General features: G+C 38.0%; 1 protein-coding gene across 4 annotated transcripts in view; it reads left to right on the forward strand.

The window, feature by feature from the left end:
- LOC119147583 (contactin-6-like) overlaps window positions 1-20,415 on the forward strand; it is a 149,197-nt gene that overhangs the window by 28,774 nt on the left and 100,008 nt on the right. For all 4 annotated transcript variants that reach the window (XR_005104083.1, XM_037386804.1, XM_037386805.1 and 1 more), the window contains exon 2: window positions 2,376-2,510. Coding sequence is in view for 3 of the 4 variants with exons in the window: in XM_037386804.1 (XP_037242701.1) it covers window positions 2,456-2,510 (55 nt within the window). In the remaining variant the exon portion in view is untranslated. The remainder of the gene's footprint in view (window positions 1-2,375; window positions 2,511-20,415) is intronic.

The raw sequence follows: 20,415 nt of genomic DNA on the forward strand, positions 1-20,415 counted from the left end.
TACCAGTTGTTACCTACTAATACTGTGAGGGAACCTTGGCACTCAGCAAGCCTCTTTGTTGGTAAATGAGCAGTTTGAGCCTCCCCACCCAGGGATGTTGCTGGATGTACCAGTCCTGGCTGTTTGAGGACTCTTCCTGAAGGCAACAGATCTCTCCTGCCAACCTCTAGTCAGAAAAAAAGTTAAAACTGGGTCACAGGGGAAGGTAGGGAGTCAAAGTCACAAAATTAATATAGGAGGAATTAACACAAAATGTTAGTAAATAATTAAAATTACAACTTTTTGATCTGAAAGAATACATTTTGTTTAGGAAGGACAAGAAAAAAAAAGTAAGGGGTTTTTTTTCTGTCTTAAATATCAGACATGTGTACATCACCTTCAATAAAATACTGAGAAAGAAGAGAAAGGCTGTGAAATAAATGTGATGTAATTCAACAAGGAAAAGTACAAAGTTTCACACTTAAGTAGAATAGTTAATGCAGACAGTATGCACTGATCAATCAGTGCACTATAGCCAGGTGGTTTAAAGAAGGGGTTAAGAGTGGGACCTGAACTGAATTCAAGTATAGAGATATATTAATAAAATTAGCCATCTTCATTTGGGAATGTGTAAATAGGAAATGGCTGTTCATCATCGCTCTGCCCAGCTCTGGGCAATGTGCTTGCAGATAAATGTCAGCTATGCTGAAATAATCCAGAGGAGACAGAACTGAGAAGAAAGGATAAAACAATGACTTGGGAAAAATAATAAAAAACTTAACAATGTTCTTCAAACATGCAAAGGTATAGAGAGAAATGTCCACATTCGTTAATAGTAGACAAATAAAAGCATTTATAGCCAATGTTAAGAATAACTTTGAAGCCAATAATGTTGTCAGAGTTTCCTGAGGAAGTTATGAAAAGGCTTATACCACCATAGGTCTTTGAAGCATGATGGACACATATCTGTTGAGGATATTTGAGGTGCAGTTACTGTTGCCTGGGGTAGGACTGATGTATAAAACAACCACACAGCTCCTTTTTCTTTGTTTCTGCTATGACAGAATTATCCAAACTTCAATTTCCTTTTTTTTTTTTTTTAAACAGCTCAAGCCATTTATACTTTTAAATGACACAACTGCTTCAGCAAGCCTCAGATGTGTGTGAAGTAGGACCTCACAAAAGGTTAAAAGAAACTCTGCTTTTTCCATCCTTTTTTTCATAAACTTAGAAGCTTGTCAGGGTTCAAGGTTTGATCATTTCCTGCCTGAAATGGCAACTAGCAACTGTGCACCAGGTTTATATATGTCTCCCCTGAGACCATCTACAATTTTTAGGTGGCATGTATAAAAACCTATGAACAGAATTAGGTCCCCTACAGAAGTGGGATGACTTCCAAAAGAGCTGAATTTCTTAATTTTCTGAAAAGTATCTCTCTCACTCACATCAGCAATAAGTTTCAGGGCAACCCTGTATGATATCTTTTCACACTGGTATGAAAAATGAGACAAGTGAGAAGAGAATATGGATCTGTAAATGTGGATCATAAATGTAATTTCTCAGTGGAAAATTTTCATCACTTAGAAGTTTTAGAATGATTTTATGATTTTGTAAAGCCATTTTATTAAGTGATTTCTGGTTTCAGCTGTTTTATGAACTGATTCCCAACAGTAAATTACTCATTTGCTCTTTGGGAGTATAGGCCAAACAGATACTTTTTTCCCTGGCTTAATTCATCATATGTTGACTGAAATGTCAAAGGAAATTAAAGCAAATTGTTAGGTAAATCCTTAGGGGTGAATGTTCCATTCCTGAAAAATAAATCTTAACACGAAAAATTTTGTTGGCCTGTTGTGTTTTTTTTTTCCATCGTGCTATTATGACATTGTATTGTCCTCTCCTCCCATATGAGATCTACCACTTTGTATCAATAACTGCTTATATGAAAAAACGTTCACCAAAGGATCCTTTCCGGGATCAGAAGTCAGACCACTACAGAGCAAGAAAAATCAGGAAGTTGGAGGGATGTTTAGGAGTCAAGAAGAGTACATTTTTGCACTCTTTCTTCTAACCCAGCAGTGTTTGACGGCTGGACCACAGGCAGATTTTGCTTTCTTACTTGGTGAAGCTCAGTCCTGTGCAAGCGAACTCTGTGACACGTGGAGTTGATGCATGGGTCTCAAACATCGCGTATGCTTTTCATTGATCTTGTTGCCAGCTTTGTGTCATTTGGGAATTATTTTTGTGCTGGAACGATCCTATCTAGGCTATTTATTGTATTTTGAGTGTCTGAGTCTTCAAATGGTGCAGTAGAACATGATTTTATACAGGGAAAATTGGGGTATTTATTTCAAAACTGTATTTTAATTACTCAATATCTCTTCCTGTTTTTACAGAATATCCAGGTAGTCACAGGAAGACACACTATACTTTCCACCGATTGGATGGGAGGAATTTTTGACCTTGGAAAGTGGAGATGGTGTTGCTATGGAAACTAATAAGTCTGCTGCCATTCATGAGCTGCAGCACAGGTAAAATGTTCCACTATTAGTGTTTGTGATTGATAAACCTATATCAGTATCATAATTCTTCTAGAAAGGAGAAGCAATTACCAAAACTAACAGTACTTATTCGCATGAACAAGTGACTAAGGAGCTTTTCATTAGGACATGCTTTAATTTTAAGGAACAAAAGGTACTGCCTTTGAACCGGGAATACACGTTTCAAGATCATAAGAAAGCTGTACTCCAGGTAATAGCTTTTAAAAATATTCTAAGCTGTAACACTGAGAAAAAAGTACAATTGTTACTTGGCTAACAACATGCATGTGAAAGATATTTCTCAGCCACAGCGTAAACTAACTCCCAAACCAGCACATGGAGCTGGATCAAAAACCAGAGCAGTTTAGTGAGGGGTCTGAGAACGGTACATGGAAGTTTTAGATTCCACATGTAATACCATACCCTCCAAATGCCTCCATACTGGTAAGGTGTCTTTAAATCACATTCAACTTAAAGACAAATAAAAGCATTCATTTATGAAGTCCAAAATAAGTAAGAATCATAAGGACTATCAAAACATAAATACCAGAAATGAAAGAAAATCTTGCCTAATGCCCAAAGCAAACACAAATGTTCCTTCTTTGCCTCCAGTTGGCATGACAGACCTTCATGCAACCCACCTTGTCGCTGAACCAAGTGCTAGGCGCCCTGTCAGTCCTCAGGCTGTATTCAGAGGACAAAGTGTGGCTGGAGGAAGCAGGACTGCTTTCCCCCATTCTCCTGCTTGAATATCCCTTGTGCTTTATTAAAATATCAACAGGTTGCTAACATACGGTCAAATGTTCTTTTCTGCCCGGCTGGGCATTCCTTGCAGTCAGGGTTTGGTATTCTGAGTTCATTCCTTTTTTGAACCTTTCTTCTAATTTGAAGCATATAACTTGATAATCCTGCTTCATGAACCCATAAAAATGGAATTAACTCATGTAACTCATTACAGACTCATCTAAAAATGGACACAAATGGTAACCAAACACTCTGAGGTTACAATGAATTTGGGGATGAACTGACCCTTCACACTTGTCTGTGATAGAAACAGTGATAACTGACTTTTGTCTATAATTAATGTATTGAACTCTAAATAGTTGGGATGTTACTCATGTGCTTACAAGGAAATTGTATTAAAGTAACGGCAAATGATACTTAAATTAATTATGTAGTGTATGAGTCAGCAGCTCTTTGAAATGATGAAACAGAAGCAGAGTACGAACTTCAGTAGTATTTTAAAATATGATTTAAATTAAACTAGATAATATTTTATGTAATAGATTCCAGGTAAAAATGTAAGCCTCGGGATCACACTTTCTCTTACATCAATACTAAGCGCCCATTTCAGTAACAAACAGCTAACATATTAAGGTATTCATATTAAAATATTTGTAGAGTTCTCAAACAAACAGTCACTTGTTTAGGCCCAGAAATGCTGAATTAAACGCAACCACCTGTTCAGGATCCCAGTCATCCCTTTAACTGCCCACTGCGCTGCCATAGCACCTATCCGCCCTCTCGGGGACTTCTCACAGATCATTGCCATCTCTACTAGTCAACAACTTGTACCAATCTTTTAGAGTACAGGATACCCCTATAATTTCTTGATTGCTTTTAGCAGTTGTGAAATAGATGATGATCTTGGGATAGGAATCACTGCAGGAGCAGTGCAGCTTGGTGATGGACAAGGTATTTTTACACCTGTGTTTCCTATTTCCACGTATAACACTTTCCTTCACGTCTTTTCACAAAGCTTTCATTTTTCAAGCTTTTCACCATCTTCATCTTTCTTGCTAGAGGATCATCTTTTAATGAGACCAGTATCCTAGGCTAACTGAGTTAAAAGATACTAGGAGCTCGCTTTTATGTTAACCTGTTCAGTTTTTTGAAGACCTAACAATAGGTAAAAATTTAAATGTTCCATATTCCCAGGTACTAAGAGTAGAGCACAACGGCACCTTTGTCCTGATCCTGCCATCAATTAAAGGAACAGCAAAAGCTCCCACTGACTTCACTGAGATAAGTTAATTTATACTTGGGTATAAATTAACTCCATTGCCATTCCATTCTCAAATATGCTTGATGGTAATAGTCAAACCTGCAGTTATGGGCAAAATTCCTTTGATTTATTACATGGATGGTTTGCATCAATTTAGAAGCAATAGAACTGAGTGGGAAAATTAGGAACTAGTCATGATGCTGAGCAGTCATGGGGGCTGGGGCTCGGAAAGTAATTCAGGTTGTTAGATGACATAGGTCAGTCATTTCTTCCTTGTTTCTACCTCAGTTCTACCAGACATATAGAATAAAAATGATAGTTGACCTATAAATGAATTTTAAATCTAAGGATAAAATGTGCTGTACAGCAGAGCTAAATATTATTAGCCCCCCAAAACGGTAATTCAATTACTCAGAAATCAAACTACCCTCTGTATTCTTTCTATATGGCGAGATCATGGAAAGAGTAATATTCCATTCAACTCTTATTTTCCAGCAGAGCTTTTTTATGCAACTCAACAAGGGATTTGGGGGTTTTCTTGCAAGTGCCTTAGGGAGTAAAATAAAATAAAGTAATTTATGCATGCACAGTGACACAGTGAAGGAATAGATTAGACTTTTTTTCATAACCCATTGCTATTCAAATGAGATAATCTGATCTAAGCAGAGCACCAGAGGCAAGAAGGGTGATGAAGATAAATTCAGAGATCATTACTTTAAATTCTGTGTACTTGTTATAAGGGTGCATGAGAACCATCTCTTTACATTGTTGTTTAAATTTAAACCTTGCTTGGTATTAATACGCTAAGAAAGAGCGCTTGTTTTCTGGATTGAAGATCTAGATAGAATTTTGAGAAGCTGATATGAGCAGTAATGTGTCCAATGTGCTCGAGAAATAAAATAATTGCTTCTTCACACCAAAACTGTCTTGAGTTTTCCTCCTATGGCTGCTTCTAGCTCATGCTCCTTCCTCTGGAGATATTGTGCAAGGCTGGTTGCCAGCAGTATCATATTGGGGCAGTAAGCTATCTTAAGCATTCATCCGATACATCTTAGACTGCTCTTTGGAAATACCTGGAAGACCCTGGCTCTGCAGCAGGTTGCCTATGCAACAATGGGCCTCTCACCTATCTGTCTTTCTGGTCCCTCCATTCTCTCCTCCTCACATATCCTCATATATGGATTCTGTCCAATGCTGCAATGCAAAGAATAATTTGATTATAAATACATTGCAAAAGCCATTCTGCCACCCTTTTCTATTACCCAGTTTAGGAATACAGGATAAACACAGGTTGCAGATTTTAGCCAAGAAGAGAAACCAGCGCAGCTTGATTTTCTGAATGGCTGACCTAAGTGTATGATCCTGGGGGAACAAGTAAGTCTGTTGGTAGCGCCCTACACAGCAGGTTATGTACAGTCCCACTTTGGCACCAGTTTCACTGCAAATATTTGAGCTTCCCTGCTTCCTTCTTTCAATTCTCTGAGGCTCTTCACTGTCCAGGAAGAGGAGGAAAACTATCCTCTCATTATTTCTGCAGTTTCCGTCTTCCTCCTGGACAGCTTATCCAAATTTTCTGTGCCCTTCCCATTTCTAAAGGCTCTCGTGACCCTTCTTTCATCTGATTCCTGGTGGCTTCTGCCCTTCAAATAAATACATGTAGTCTTCTATATGGAGATGGCCTTTGCAACTATCCTTTGCTCTGCTGATGGTCTTGGCCCCATCATGGAAGCAAACAATTTTTCCAGGGTTGAAGACGAGGAAGAAGGAAAATACCAGTAAAAGCTATCATGGTCTTAAAATTAGCTACAGACAACAGAAATATTAAAAGCCAAACCAGCCAGTCTGAACCTTCATTTTGGAAATGAGGCAGTAACTGTCTTTTCACACAGTCCTTTGGTTTATTGGCTTAAATTCAATTGAAGATGCAACTGCAACCTCCCGGGCTGTATTTTGGCCCATCATTTTGAAACTGCTAAATTAAAGAGAGAAATTTCATGATGTAAAGTGTCCTGAAACTCCTTTGGGTCCCAGCATGATGAATATTGAATACATCACATCCCACACTCTGCCTGCAGTCTCTTGCAGATTTATTGTTAGCATAACAGCACCTTTAGGAATGGAACAGCAGACCATATATTTTAAGACAAGTGACATCTTTGCTATTTCTAACAGCGAACTGTGGAGATGAACTAGTCCAGCCTGGAAATGTTAAGGCTTCTCTGAACAACCAGAGGCATTCGAAGACTCACTGATGAGCCAGAGAATTATAATAATTTGGTCTCCTTTGGACAACATGGAAGTGTTCATGACTTTGGGGAACAGTGACCCTGAAAGCCGTATTTGTGTAAATGACTTCCTAGTACCTGGCAGGAGAGGGTGACTGGTAACGCAATGACCTTCTCAGGAGAGTAAAGAGTGACATTTAAAGAAAAACTTTGCTTCCACTTTATGGGGTATCATGTGGTTCAGCTCATTTCCCAACATCAGTGAACAACAAACATACTCTGGCACAACAAAGCCAGCAAAAGAGAGTTCCCCAAAGGTGAAGTGCTGGGGTGGGTGAAGGAGTGGTGGCAAGCCACAGAGAGAGGGGCAGCCCTTCCCCTGCCATTTCAAAGACAACAAATTTCTTGGCAAGATGCAGGAAGAGGGACTGTGACTGTATTTAGAGAGGATGGGCTATGAGATCATTTAGTTACTTTGATTTGATGCTAACAGGTTTTACCTGATTTCTGCTCTTAAAAAGACTTCATAAACATGTTACTAATTGCATCACAGCTTCACTCTCCTTCACACCCAGCTGGGATGCTCAAGGAGATACTGCTTTGACTGCCTCCGATGCTGAAGGAAGACCCTGTCTCAGGGAGGCGTTACCTAATGGAACAAGCTGCTTCTCCAGCACCTGGATGCCCCGGCACAGGCTACTGTGGGCAGCAGGAGATGGGACAGAAGGTGTCTCAGGTGTGACCTTCACTCTCATTTTCTTCTGGTACCTCATTTGCTTTCCCCTTACATGCAATGGATCAGTTGCCTGGGTCTGACATGGGTCAGCAACATCCTGGCTAAAAATTCTGGGAACTGCCACACATATTCTTAGATACAAACCCAGGACCTAATACTTTTTGTATTAGGAAAAATACCATTATTAAAAAAGACATGAGAAGACGTGCAAGATAGAGGAAAAAGACAGCATAGATAGGAAGGGAAAATAAGGTATTTCTCTAATCCATCACCCAGTTCTGCAGATATCGCATTTAGAAAATGTTATCCCAAACATTGCCTTAAAATGGAGAGCAGGTGAGTGGCACAGTGAGCTGCTTGCCCCTGTTCATTTCTGGAAGGGCTTACACTGAGCTGGTCCGTCTGCACGTAATTTTAAGAATGAGAATAAGCAACTCCAATACTTCCATTTCCTGTCTCTTATCAGAACCACAAACTGTTTCTAACTCAAGGGCAAAAATCCAGACAAAATAAGCCAGCATGTAAGAAATGTGGCTCTCTGTCCTCAGTGCAAGGCAACATAAAGGATGAAGCCTCCCGTGACAGAGAAGACTGGTGCTCAGGAAGCCTGTGAGCAATTTCTGGCTCTACCACTTGCTGGCTGCTTGAAGAGAGGATGTTACAAAGCACCACGAGTTTAAGATAACTATTTCCTTCGCTACTCCATTCAAAGAGGGATGTATTCACACCAGTTTGTGTCTTCGGCTGCTATGATAATGAAGCCCATGCAGAAAGAAATGACAATGCAGCAATGATAATAACTTCAATAAAGAAGTGACAACCTACATTAGTAGCAATTAGCTGGTGTGACGGTGAGAAGGACTTAGCATCAGAATTTTTATGCCTCCACAGATTGCAATGGCAGTCTTTACCACTTCCTTTGAAAAGGGAAGAGTTAAGGCAAAGCTCAGTACTTCTGAAAGCCTCACCTATTATATTTAGTGACTGTAAAGGGTTTTGCAGCTTTTCACTAAACAGACATAAACCCACCCCAAAGCTGTCATTATTCTGAGTGGGCCACAGAGTGCAATACTGCCATGTTTCCAAAGTATACCATACCACATCAAACTGACCTGCTGGGTACCAGGAATGATAGTCATTTAAAATTATATAACACGGGCTAGACTCACATCATAGAAAAGTCTTCCTTATTATACTTTACTTTCAAGAAAAATGTGGGTTTTTTTAATTCCTTTGAGTGCACAGACATATGGTGAAAAACAGGTTAGAGCTCAGATGCTTCTTCGAGGGTGAACTTTCAAATTTTAGGTTGCATTGATTTAGCTGTCAGAAAGATGTTATTTACAGTTTGTGAAGTTAAGTAGAGCATGCTAGAATTCATGGAAGTCATTACCAGAGTTTTATGTTTTCTATATGGCTCTGGTGTATGTCTCTTCTATAGTCTGAAAGGTGTAAACCATTTTTATACTCATTTAAATAACTTCTAAAAAAATATCTCTTCAATTAGTTACTTTACTTTTTTTTTTTTTCAATGCTTTGATTTTTACATGGTTCCTTTCTGTTTCATATCAAGTCATTTCATCTATCTGTATGAAAGGCTTATTAACTTTGAAAAATAATATCCTGGTACTTTAGAAGTCATTCAAGGGGTTTTTTTCTTTTTTTTTTTTTTTTGTTTGCAACAGCTTCAAAGATACTTCAATTTTACTTTATTATCACTGCCAAGAAGCTGAAATTAGCAGATGATTAAGCACTTAAAATAATTTGAGCATTTTCTATTGCCAGCAATAGAAAATTTAAGTATAAAAAAATTAAACTTATGATGGCACAATAATATGTCACTGAAATAGTTTACTGAAGCATACCGGTTTTCAGTAAAATGTAACGGAATATAATTCTTCCATTTAATATCAATATTTGTTGGGGAGCCAGCTTTCAAAACTCCTGATCAGTTACATATGAGCACAAAACAAACTGAAACCATGCAGTTGCTGCAGACTCCCACATCGCACAGCAGCTTTCCCTGACCTTAGTGTCATTCATTGATTTTGTCCACACCTAGAGACCTTCAGAAAAGCCCACAGCCTATGTTTGATGTGTCACTTCTATAACAAGCTACCCTTTAAGTTGACTTTGAAGACATTGTTTTGCAGAGGTCACTATTAGAACGGGGTACTTTGTTTATGAATGTTAAACTAAAACCACAGGGCTGGATTTTGAGATCCCTTATTTCAGAGTTGAGGGTCCTGCATCTTGATCCTACATAGTGTTACGGTAATCAGTTACCAGTGTGGATTCCCTTGGGGCTGAACAGTCAAATCCATTATCTTTTCATCTTCACAACCAATGCCTCAATCAAACCACTGACATGTGAAAACACAGATTTTATTATGGTGAGAATGATGGACATGTCCTACGTGAAATGGAGGGAAACCCAGCTGTAGTCTATAACTTTCCACTAGCATAAAAGTGAGGTAAATAGATGGTAAGAATGAAAAGGATTTCATCATTTTTCAGAAAACAGACCTTTCAAATACAAAAAAATTATTAAATATCCTTTATTTAGAAGTGAAAACCCAATTTCCATACTGTTTAATATTCCCATCCAGCAGATCTGCACACACTGACATGGGCAGAAGACCTTGCCCACTAACTTTTAAGAGCTGAAACAATATCTGCTACTTCCACGTAATCACAGACTGATCATTCCTTCCATTGTTTGCAGAAGCTTGAAAATAAAATGTCTTTAGTTATTGATTTGCCACTTCTTTTTCATTTAGCGACTATTGATCGCTGTTTATGTGTGTGTTTCTTGTTGAGCAGAAATTAACATTGAAAACTTCTTGGAATTCACTGCATTCATACCTACTTGACATTCCCAGGGAAAGCTTTTGCTACCACAATCACTGTAACTGGGGTTTTCAAAAATCTGTTACGTTTTCTCCTCCAATCTCTTGGCAGCAAAAAGAAAAGATTTATACACAAAATATTTTTTTTATTACTATTATCGTTGGCACTTGGCTGGGACAGAAAATGTGGTTGTCACAGAGTCTGAGCTCACAGAGTAATTTCAAACCACACATTATTATTTAGGCTGTGGTTATTGTGCCTACATTACAAAAATAAACCTCTTAGGGATGTGAGGCATTTTTTCATTACTATCTGGAAGAGAAACTCTTGTGATTACCCCTAAAATTGCTTGCTGGTGTGTGTATGGGAAGCCAGCTCTGAGACACATGCTGATCTGTAATTTGAGAAAAATATGGATGGATTAGTCTAGTGGGGCCATGTGTTGGGGCTGGATGAATGAAAATATCTGAGATAGTGATGAAGCATTCTTTGACTGAAGCTATTATATCTGTACCATCTGTAAAACAGTCTTCTCATTGGTCCTATTACACTCAGATCCTATAGTTTTCCTTGTTTTGGCTCTATGAGCTCCAAAAGCAATCAAAATCACAGGCCAAGTACAGATTTTCTATGAGACTAGATTATAGTCCTGAATCATCAAATAATAATGCAAATAGATTCTTATTTACTTTGCATTTGTTTTTCATCCTCCATGACTACCCTTTTCTATATTCTTTCATTAAGCTTTAGGGTTAAATGCTAAAAAAAAAAAAGTTAGAAGTAAAGCTTAATTTTCATGGAATTACACGGTTTCAGGAACTGAAGAAAAACCCCACACCTACCATTTCAGGATTTATGTTAGTAATTGCTCTAGTTGATGGCATAGTAATCATAATTAGCATCCAAACAAAGATAAGGCTCTCTGCGGCTTCTTCAGCAGAGGGGAGTAAGTAAAAGGGCAACTTCTGAATGTGCAGGTAGCCTTTAGACACAGCAGAGACCTGCAGCCCCCACTTCTCTGGATCTCTCTGCTTCCCTCTGTCTGTGTAATGTCCCCCTGGAGGTGACAGTCCTTGCCCTAGTAGGGCAGCCTAAGGAGGAAGCTGTCTAAAGTCCTGCCAGGTTTGCAGCAAGAGGTAAATTTATAGTCTTTAATCCTAATCTCTATGACTTTACTTTTATATATTTGGTTTTAAGACTGTTTTAGAATTTTGGCAATAGGATGGGGTTTTTTCCCCCATGCATAATACCATGGTATTTTGTCCTTTGTTCAATATTAATATATGCTTTATTGTTCTATTCTAATTACAATCTCATTATTAAAGGGGTAGTATGTTTTCCTCTGACAGATACTGCACCTCATTGTTAGAGAATCTTGGTTATTCTCTGCTTATTGTTATTAATAATTTGTAGCAATTGAATTGGTATTAGAATATTACTCTGCTAAATCACTTTTGCTGCTAATTAAGGCACTATCTGTGACATTGTTTAGCTCCAAACATCATGCTCCTGCTTTTTAGCCTGTTATAATTACCTGTAAGTCATTCATTTCTACTTATGTAAGTCAGGTCTTTTAATCAAGACTCCTGTGAGCTTTGCCGTGGTGCGAGCTGCCGCTGGTAGGAACGAAAAGTTCTCGTGGACAAAGGTATTTTTGTAATGACAAATGCACCTTTCACTGCAGCCCTGGAAGTCCTTAGAAACAGAATAATTATACTTGATGGTTCCAAATGGGCAGAAAAGAAGGAGAGTTTTGAGGGAAAAGTGAAAGATTACTGATGTAATCCAACTATTCAAGATAGCAGCAAGGAAAGTCACCATAGCTTTAAAATGTCTTCTCTTCACAAAACATCTGTAAGATCACATCTGTCATACTGTTTCTTGGGATACTATTTTCTCTGAATAAGCAAAGTCACTTCATTATTTGCCTGGGAACCCTACTCACTTTTACTCCCAAACAAACAGAAGACACAAAAAGGTCATTCTTGAGTCATTAGTGAAAGCCTCGTAATAGCTAGGGGGCTTACTGATGGTGCCTGGAGTATGATTCTCTTTTCATGATCAGGCATCTGACATATTCTATAAACTGCAAACATTTTACACAGATCCAGGAAAATCAGAAACACTAATTCTGTGCAATCCATTCTGTAGATATTCTAGTGGAGTGTAAGAAAGTATGAAAAAAGTAGCAGATATTCATATTGAAATTGTTATGCTGGCGCTGTTCTGTGCACAGGTGTGCACACACATGTACTTTACGTGCATGCACCAGGGCCACAGTTAGCTAAAATTTGATCTCTCTATCTTCATTAGTCCATCTGCATTTCTGACTTAAGCAGACAATACCAAGAAAGTTGCAGGTACTGGTGGTGTTACAAGCATACGCAGACAGGACTGAAGTCACACCTCACTTGCTGGAAATGTCACCCCAAGCCCTTGTTTTGCTGCCAGTGCCCGCCCACCGAGAGGGCTTCTTAGGGGCAGGCTAGCAGCAGGAGAGGGAAAGGAGGGTTCAATAGCCAAGGGTACCTCGCTCTGTTAGGAGCTTCACCTTTCTTTTATCCAGCCCATGTGGGAGATGCTCTTTTTTCTATCCCCTCCCCACTCTATCAGCAGCCATGTACCTTATGGAGGAAGGCTCTCTGAAACAGGCACTTCAGCATCATTACAAAGCTTTCTCATGCGCAATTTAACAATTTTTTTTTTTTTTAAATTTTATATATATATATATAAATAAAATCAAAAAAATATTTTGCAAAAGCAATATTTGTATGCATTGATCTGTGTATGGGTACATTGTTTGGCACTGGATTTCCTTAAAAGAAGACACAAAGCTCATTATCATTTGGGAGAATTGTCTCGGAAAAGAGAAGTATGTTATAAAACTAGAGAACACTGTTCTTTGGAATCAGCTTCCCTTTTGCTGAATTGCTGTGTGCTTTTGGACAGATTTTTGTTTATATTGTTTCATTGCCCCAACAGATATCCAGGCTGCCACTCCTCCCAACCCGCAGTACAGCCCCCACCTCAGACTGCGCCCTGAACTCACCCTGGAAAATAACTTTGAAATTTAGAGTAAAATCTACCCAAACTTTGACTTGTGTGCTTAGATGGCCTTCCCACCAACACGAAAGTGATTTATGTAATGTAATTTCTTCATCCTCTAGTATTGTCTCACTTCACACACTTATGCCAAGCAGTTTTTGATGATTGCTTTTCCTATAGCTTTAAAAAAAACGCATACTAGTACAGACAATGTGAAAAAACCTGCAGGGGTTAACTCTAGTAACATCTTGTTGAACATTAATCAGAATCATATTTCAGTCACATCAGTCTAAAGCTACTGAAATCATGGATGATATGCATTATCCTAATCAGAATATAACATTATACTTCCAACTACTACTTCTAATTAGATTTATCCAGGTTTACACTGAATATAGTAGAAATAAAACAGTTTTTTCTGCGTCTTTCTTGTTAACATTTGTGGTTTTGCAAAACACAAATAGTTTGCTCTAGGCCAGAGAAAATGTAGTCATTTATGCAATAGATACTGAATTCATATTTGCCTGACAAGTGACCTTATCAGCTATAACTTGTCATCTTCTAATTAGTCTACATTCATTTTTTTCACTAAATTAACCCCCAGCCTCTCCTGAAGATAAGTTGACAGTATACCAAACTGTGTAAGGTGTTGCAATTAAAATGGTCGTGCATATGTACACTACAAATTTGCACTGAAGAAAGGTACATCTCCTTAATACCATATCAAGCTGATTACAAACTGAAATAGTTTTTATTCCCAGTGATACCACTGACTTGCAAGGTTTGCTGACTGGTAACAGTAATGTCTTCTCTTTAGAGAGTCTAAGAATACTCATATAACACTAAAAGTGCACAGAGAGCTCTAGGGACCAGGCATACCTCCATGTTATTAAAACACGTTGGAAAGTACAGAAAGCAAACAACAAACCTGGTTTTATTATTGCTCTTGGAAGATTCCTTTTATAACAAATCATAAATAAGCACCCCTTATAAAATCTGAAGCCACAGGAAGTTTATCTGGATTCCGTGTTCATTTTTGTTTCCATACCTATTTTCAAGACTTTCTATAACATAAGGTTTAAATTGATAATTTCTGGAGACCTACAGAAGTACAACTTTAGGAGCTGGGTAAGCTTTCATATAAATAACCTGCATGTCTACAATTTTTCAACACCTCCAGGGACAGATAGCTGCAGATCAAAAGTTTTGAAGATTTGAATTTAATTTCTTCACAAATTAAATATCTAGGTCCTTAATTTTTTAAAAATGTAAGTGTGTTTTACTTTACAAGATTGACCTGGAAGGTAAGCATCTAAAAATTGTATGGATAAGAATGAAATCCTGTGAACCAAATTGAGCCTGATTCACCTTTCATGCCTTAAAGTAAGTTGGTTTTACAGTTTTGGCTAAAAACCTAAACCACACGGTTTGAAAACTCAACTGAAATTCACATATATATTTTAAGGAGACCTAATTTGAATCAAGATTTTATGTCACAGTCTGATATGTGTAAAATACTACACTGTGCATATACGTAACTAATTTACAGGGAGAAGTTGAGAAAAGAGCACTTCTGTCAGCCAAAAGCTGGACATTTACTGCAAGTCAAAATAATAAACCAACAATATGTATACTGCACTGACATTTTACTAAAATGTCCATATAGTCTTCAAGATAATAGATACGTGAAAATGCTAGCATGCAGAAAATAAATGCGTTAAAACAAGATGTGTTGTAAATTCAGTCGGATACAATTATTGAGGAGAGGAAACATGTAATACCCTACTTTCTCTCCTTTAAAACTCTGAACTCTAAACCTACCTAAATTAGACCAGAATCTATCATTGATTATGTCATTCCCCAGAAATATGGCCTTCAGACTGTTTGTCATAACTCTACTGGTGATACTACACAGCAGACACATTAAGTATCACTCAAGATGATACAATTTTCCAACTACTACAAGTCAAGCAAATATGTTCTCAGCCTTCTGGGACAACCTTGCCTGTAGATGGATGACACCAGGCTGTGATGCATGGACTGAAACAAAGCAGTCTCTCATAGAGCTTTATGGTGCCTTCCCACTGGTTTTGATCATGGCCCCAACCCTTATGGGAAGGACATGTACTGAAATACCTAAACCCCACTGAAATCAGGGGATCAAAAGCCTGAATTCAAGTGTTAACACCTGGACTTTTGACATTACAACCCGGAATTTCCCACCGACTACCTCTTCTTATTTTTTTTATTTATAATATCATCTGTGTCATCTGTGTCATTTAGTGCCTTTTGGATTTTGGCTTTGCATTTTATTTTATTTGGGCTTTGCATTTATTACATTTTACTGCTTACATTATCCGCATAATTGAAATACTCTTTGCCCCAGCACACGTTCGCTGCGATGAGAAGTAGCTCCCGCACTGAGCGTAATTCTTCCTTTGGCACATTATGGCATCAGTCCACTTCCCCTTTCAAATCTGCTTCAGTTCAAATTTCACCACTGGCATAGATGAGATGACTAATCCAATTTCCCTCTATGCAGAGTCCTCTTGCCATTCTTTCTGTACTTCTACTTTTCCCCTGAATAGTCATCATTTAATGCCCCGTTATCTTAGATGGCACTCATTTATTGGTTTATTAAGCAGTAATTTAGCAGCCTGTTATCAATTCCTACTGTAGCCAGGAAAAATATGCAATCCAAGTATGCAAGATTCCTGAGAATTACAGCATTTTTGTGATTTTTGGATTAGAGAAAAATTACTGAAAAGTAATACATATGAAATGTTTTCCCTGCATTTCATTATTGTCTGTACACTAAAGCTCCCATCAGGCTACTCAGAATGTAGATTTCCTGATCTCTATTTCTGTTTCCAGCCGAAGCAGAGAAATTGTACAAAATCTCAGAGAGCTCAGTTGACAGGGAGAAGCATGAGGAGGTTCTAAGCCTGGACTCAGTTCTGCCTGCACTCATACTGTCCTTTCTGCAAGGTCTCCAGGTGGGGAGAAGGCATAAGGCTTAAATTAATTTTTATGAGCTTGTTAAAAAACAAGGAGTTTAAGTGAAATAATGGGCAAGGGTGGAAACGAAAGTGTGCCCTAAGCATTAATACAGTAGCATAGAGGGATCAGTGTAAATCCCAGCTAGAAGAATGATTTCACAAAATGATTTTGAAGGTAACCTTGGCAAAGACTTGATTTGAAATTACAGCTTTTAAGATCTGGATGAAAACAGAAATCTTTTTTTGTTAATAAATCATTCCTGTTACTAAAAATTGGCAGATTACAACAAATAATGAAAGGAGAGATAAAAGGAAGCAGCTAAGAGGGTGATGAGATACCAGACAGCTAAAGTGGCACTGGTAGTTGAGCAGGTACCAGAGAGGTGAGCATTTTCCTATCTGCTTTTGAAAAGCATTTCTGGTTCTGGTTTCCCTCTGGAAACATATGCACAAGAGACGCAAAAGGACAAATCATACAAAATCTCCCCAAGTGGGAGATCATCCCACGCTCCGCCAGCTCTTCTCTGGAGCGAGCGCCCCAAGGAGAATTAACAGGGACACCCGAAGAAAACTGTGTTTTGGACGACTGCTGTTTGTAGCAGCACAGCGTTAAAATGTCAAACATCAACATCAGAAGGGGAAAGGGACTGCCTTACAGGTATAATGGTAGGTCTCTCCACTTTTCCAATGTTCCCCAAGTTTTTCAGCCTGCTGACACAGCCAGCATCGTTCCCACTTTGCATACACCGGGCTCCGAGCCCTGCCATGGCCAGGTTAGCCCTGCCTGCCGAACCCTTACCGTGCTGCCTCTGCTCAGAAGCAGAATCTCAGTGCAGTCAGCCTGCTTTTATTTTTTTTTTTTTCTTTTCTTCTTCTTCTCCTTTCAGATGGGTTTTGTTTTGCTATTTATGCTGTCATTTTTTTGAGAATAGATCAGATAAAGGTCATTTTTTACTTGAATGGAAAAGAACAGTAATTTGACAGTGAGACAATCCCAGCTTGCTGCATATCAGAAATGTTGGTATTAGCTTCTTTAAAACAGACTAGAGACAAAATTGTCCTAGCAACTCAATTGCTAGCAGTTATTTTCCAAAAAAATTAGCATTTACAAAGTTATGTTTGTGGCTTCTGCTAAATTTTAGGATACCATTACTGAAAAAACTTTCACTTCATTTGTGTTTGCTCAGAAAAAGATCATCATGAAGATATTAAATAGTCACAAAAGATGATGGCTTCAAATAGTGTCTTTTGGCTGATCTATAATCATTTGCTTTGGCAATTTTATTCAAGAACATTAGCACTGATTGCTTATGCTGTGTTCCTAATTATTTCTGAAATATTGTGCTGTTGCCCATGCTGAAATGCATAACGAGCAAAGCTGTAGGTTAGTTCGAAATGCAATGTTCTAACTGGTTTTTAATCAATGACTGATAATGATAGCTTGTGTTTTGACTTTCCCTGTTTAATTGCCAGTAATAAAGCAGATCTTAGTTGATGATATTTAACAGAGTTCAGTTTCATTTATCTCTGTTTATTCTACTTATTTTAAAAGTGCCTGGGAGCTTTCCATGCTTGACACAATAAAAAGATATACAATACTAATTATATTTTGGTTGCCTAATATTTTCTGCAATGGAGGATTATGATGGACTTTCACGGGGAGTTACTGCACCTCACTGTCTTTGGTAGGTTTCTGAAATGCAGTAGGTGTCTAATGGTAAAGCCATGTTCCATGAAATCCCAGCCAGATTTTTCTGAGATACAGACTGTTTAAATCACTGTTTCCCTTCTGCTGCTTATGATAGCCATGATTTTTTTTGCCAGGGTGCCAAAATAATAATTAAACATAAATATTCTAAGGGTGAGTCAGATCTGCAGGTGATGCTGCACAAGAAAGTACATCTCATCAAAACAGCCACCCTGGCTCAGGCTAAAGGTGCATCCAACTGATTACATGACAGTCAGCCAAAAGTAGACACCTAAAGACGACCAGAAGAACAGGGACGGTATATTGCTTGAATCCTATATTGCATAGTCCTCTACTTCTACCCTACATGCAGTGTCCAAAGCAGAGTTGAATTGGGATGATTTGTCTGGTCGGGCAGGTAGACACAACCAAGCAAAATCCCCTGGGACTAGAGAAGTGTACGCAGTTCTCTATTTGCATGGCAATACAAAGGGCTAATAGGGAAAGTGAAGAGCAGTTTCTGCTTGACCTTTGAGTTCCTTCACTGGTCAACAGTCAATTTTGCAATAGACTGTACCTGATTTTTGGCAAAGACCGACCATTTTTTTGGTTGAAGTTTAAGTTCCAAACTTATTGTCAATCTACTAAATGGATGCCAATACTGTGATGACAAGCCTATGTAAATCAGTCCATCAATACAATAAATATTTCAATAATAAGCTGATAGAGTAATCTATTTTAAATTAGGGTTTGCCTTCGGTTTAAAATGTTATAAATATCTCTTGTGTTCCTCCTTCAATTATGTGTAAGAATATAAAGACATCTATAATCTTGCCTGGATCATTGCTTACGAAGATTTATTTTCCAAGATTTTATTTCCAAGTTATCAATCATCTGAAAGCAAGAAGTAGGTGGCAGCCTGAAATTTCTGTATTAGATCTTCTTATGTCCTAAGGCATTTTGCCATGGTAGTTATTTGGACTATTTTCTCCTTACAATTTTCTATTATCTTCATGATCTGCGCTATTTCTACAAGTTATTCCAGAATATAAATCTTTCTAACTACATGCAACTAGATGATCTTTAAGGTTCCTTCCAACCAAACCATTCCATGATTCTATGATTTCTAATGTCAGGTTCTTACAGCTAGTTTAACTCGCTTTATTCATGCCTGTTATTTAAGCCCTAGTGGGGAAAGCAAGCATCTATGAATAAGCCATTTCATTCCAGTTATTCAAAGTAAATAACCAAAATTTAAATAACATGTACACAGAGTTTGAACATCCACCTGCAATTTAAGTACCCTATAATGGTGATTGTATCTAGCTTTCTACAAGGTCTGGGACTCATAACACTGTAAAAACCAAAATACTACTTCACATTACAACATGTTTCCTGTTGAAACATAAATGGGAATTACAAAGTGTGCCCTCTGGAGACAAAAAAAGAATCGTTGTTTGCTTTAGTATCTTCAAACTCTTTGCAAACTAGCCTTTTTTGTAATTTCTTTTTTCTTCCAGTGTGACTGGATCTATGGTACTAAGTATCTGCCTGAAAACAATGCAGCTGTCATCAACATCCAGTAGCTATTTCACACTGAACTGGCACAGTTTTCAAACACCAAGTGTTTAGTGTACCAATTATAATTTATGACATAGTATACAGTCAATATAAATAGAAAAGAGATGTTCTTAGCATATCTCTTCCCTCTTTCCCTACAGGGCATGGGTGCACACACGTGTGTAATTGCTGGTAAGGATGTATATGCTCTATACATTTGTATACACACATAAGTATAGGCCAAATACATGTTACACAGCACAGTATTTCACACACAGAGAAGACTTAAAAAAAAAAAAAAAAAAAAAAAAAAAAAGAGTTGCTTATATTTTGCTCAGTAGGTCTTGATCCATTGCCCATTGAAGTTTATGAAAGGTTTTCACTGACTTCAAAGCACTTTGGCTCACAGTCTCTGCATAGAAAAAGAAAAAAAAAGATGAAGCACAAAACTGTATCTACTACCGGCTATAAAAACGCTAGCTGAATTTAGCATTCATCAGGCCACTGCATTTTTTCTATAGTGAAATTAGTCACAGTGGGGAAATAATAAAATAAAAAAGTGTCCTAGTAAATTCAGTTGTATTTGATTGGTATTTTTCCAACAGATTCCCCAAGTCTTTCTGCCATGGGGCTGGAAGAGGGGTGCCATGAAAGACTGTAAAGATTTGTGTAAACAAAGTTGAAGATTAAAAGGCTTGGTTGTCCCAGATACTGCAGGCTAGCCAAGAACAGGGGGGTGGAAGAATAAGGCATTTCAGTCTAACTCCTTGAAACCATGCAGATGGTTTA

The sequence above is a fragment of the Falco rusticolus genome, chromosome 4, assembly GCF_015220075.1.
Source record: "Falco rusticolus isolate bFalRus1 chromosome 4, bFalRus1.pri, whole genome shotgun sequence".
In the NCBI taxonomy this organism is placed as follows: Eukaryota; Metazoa; Chordata; class Aves; order Falconiformes; family Falconidae; genus Falco; species Falco rusticolus.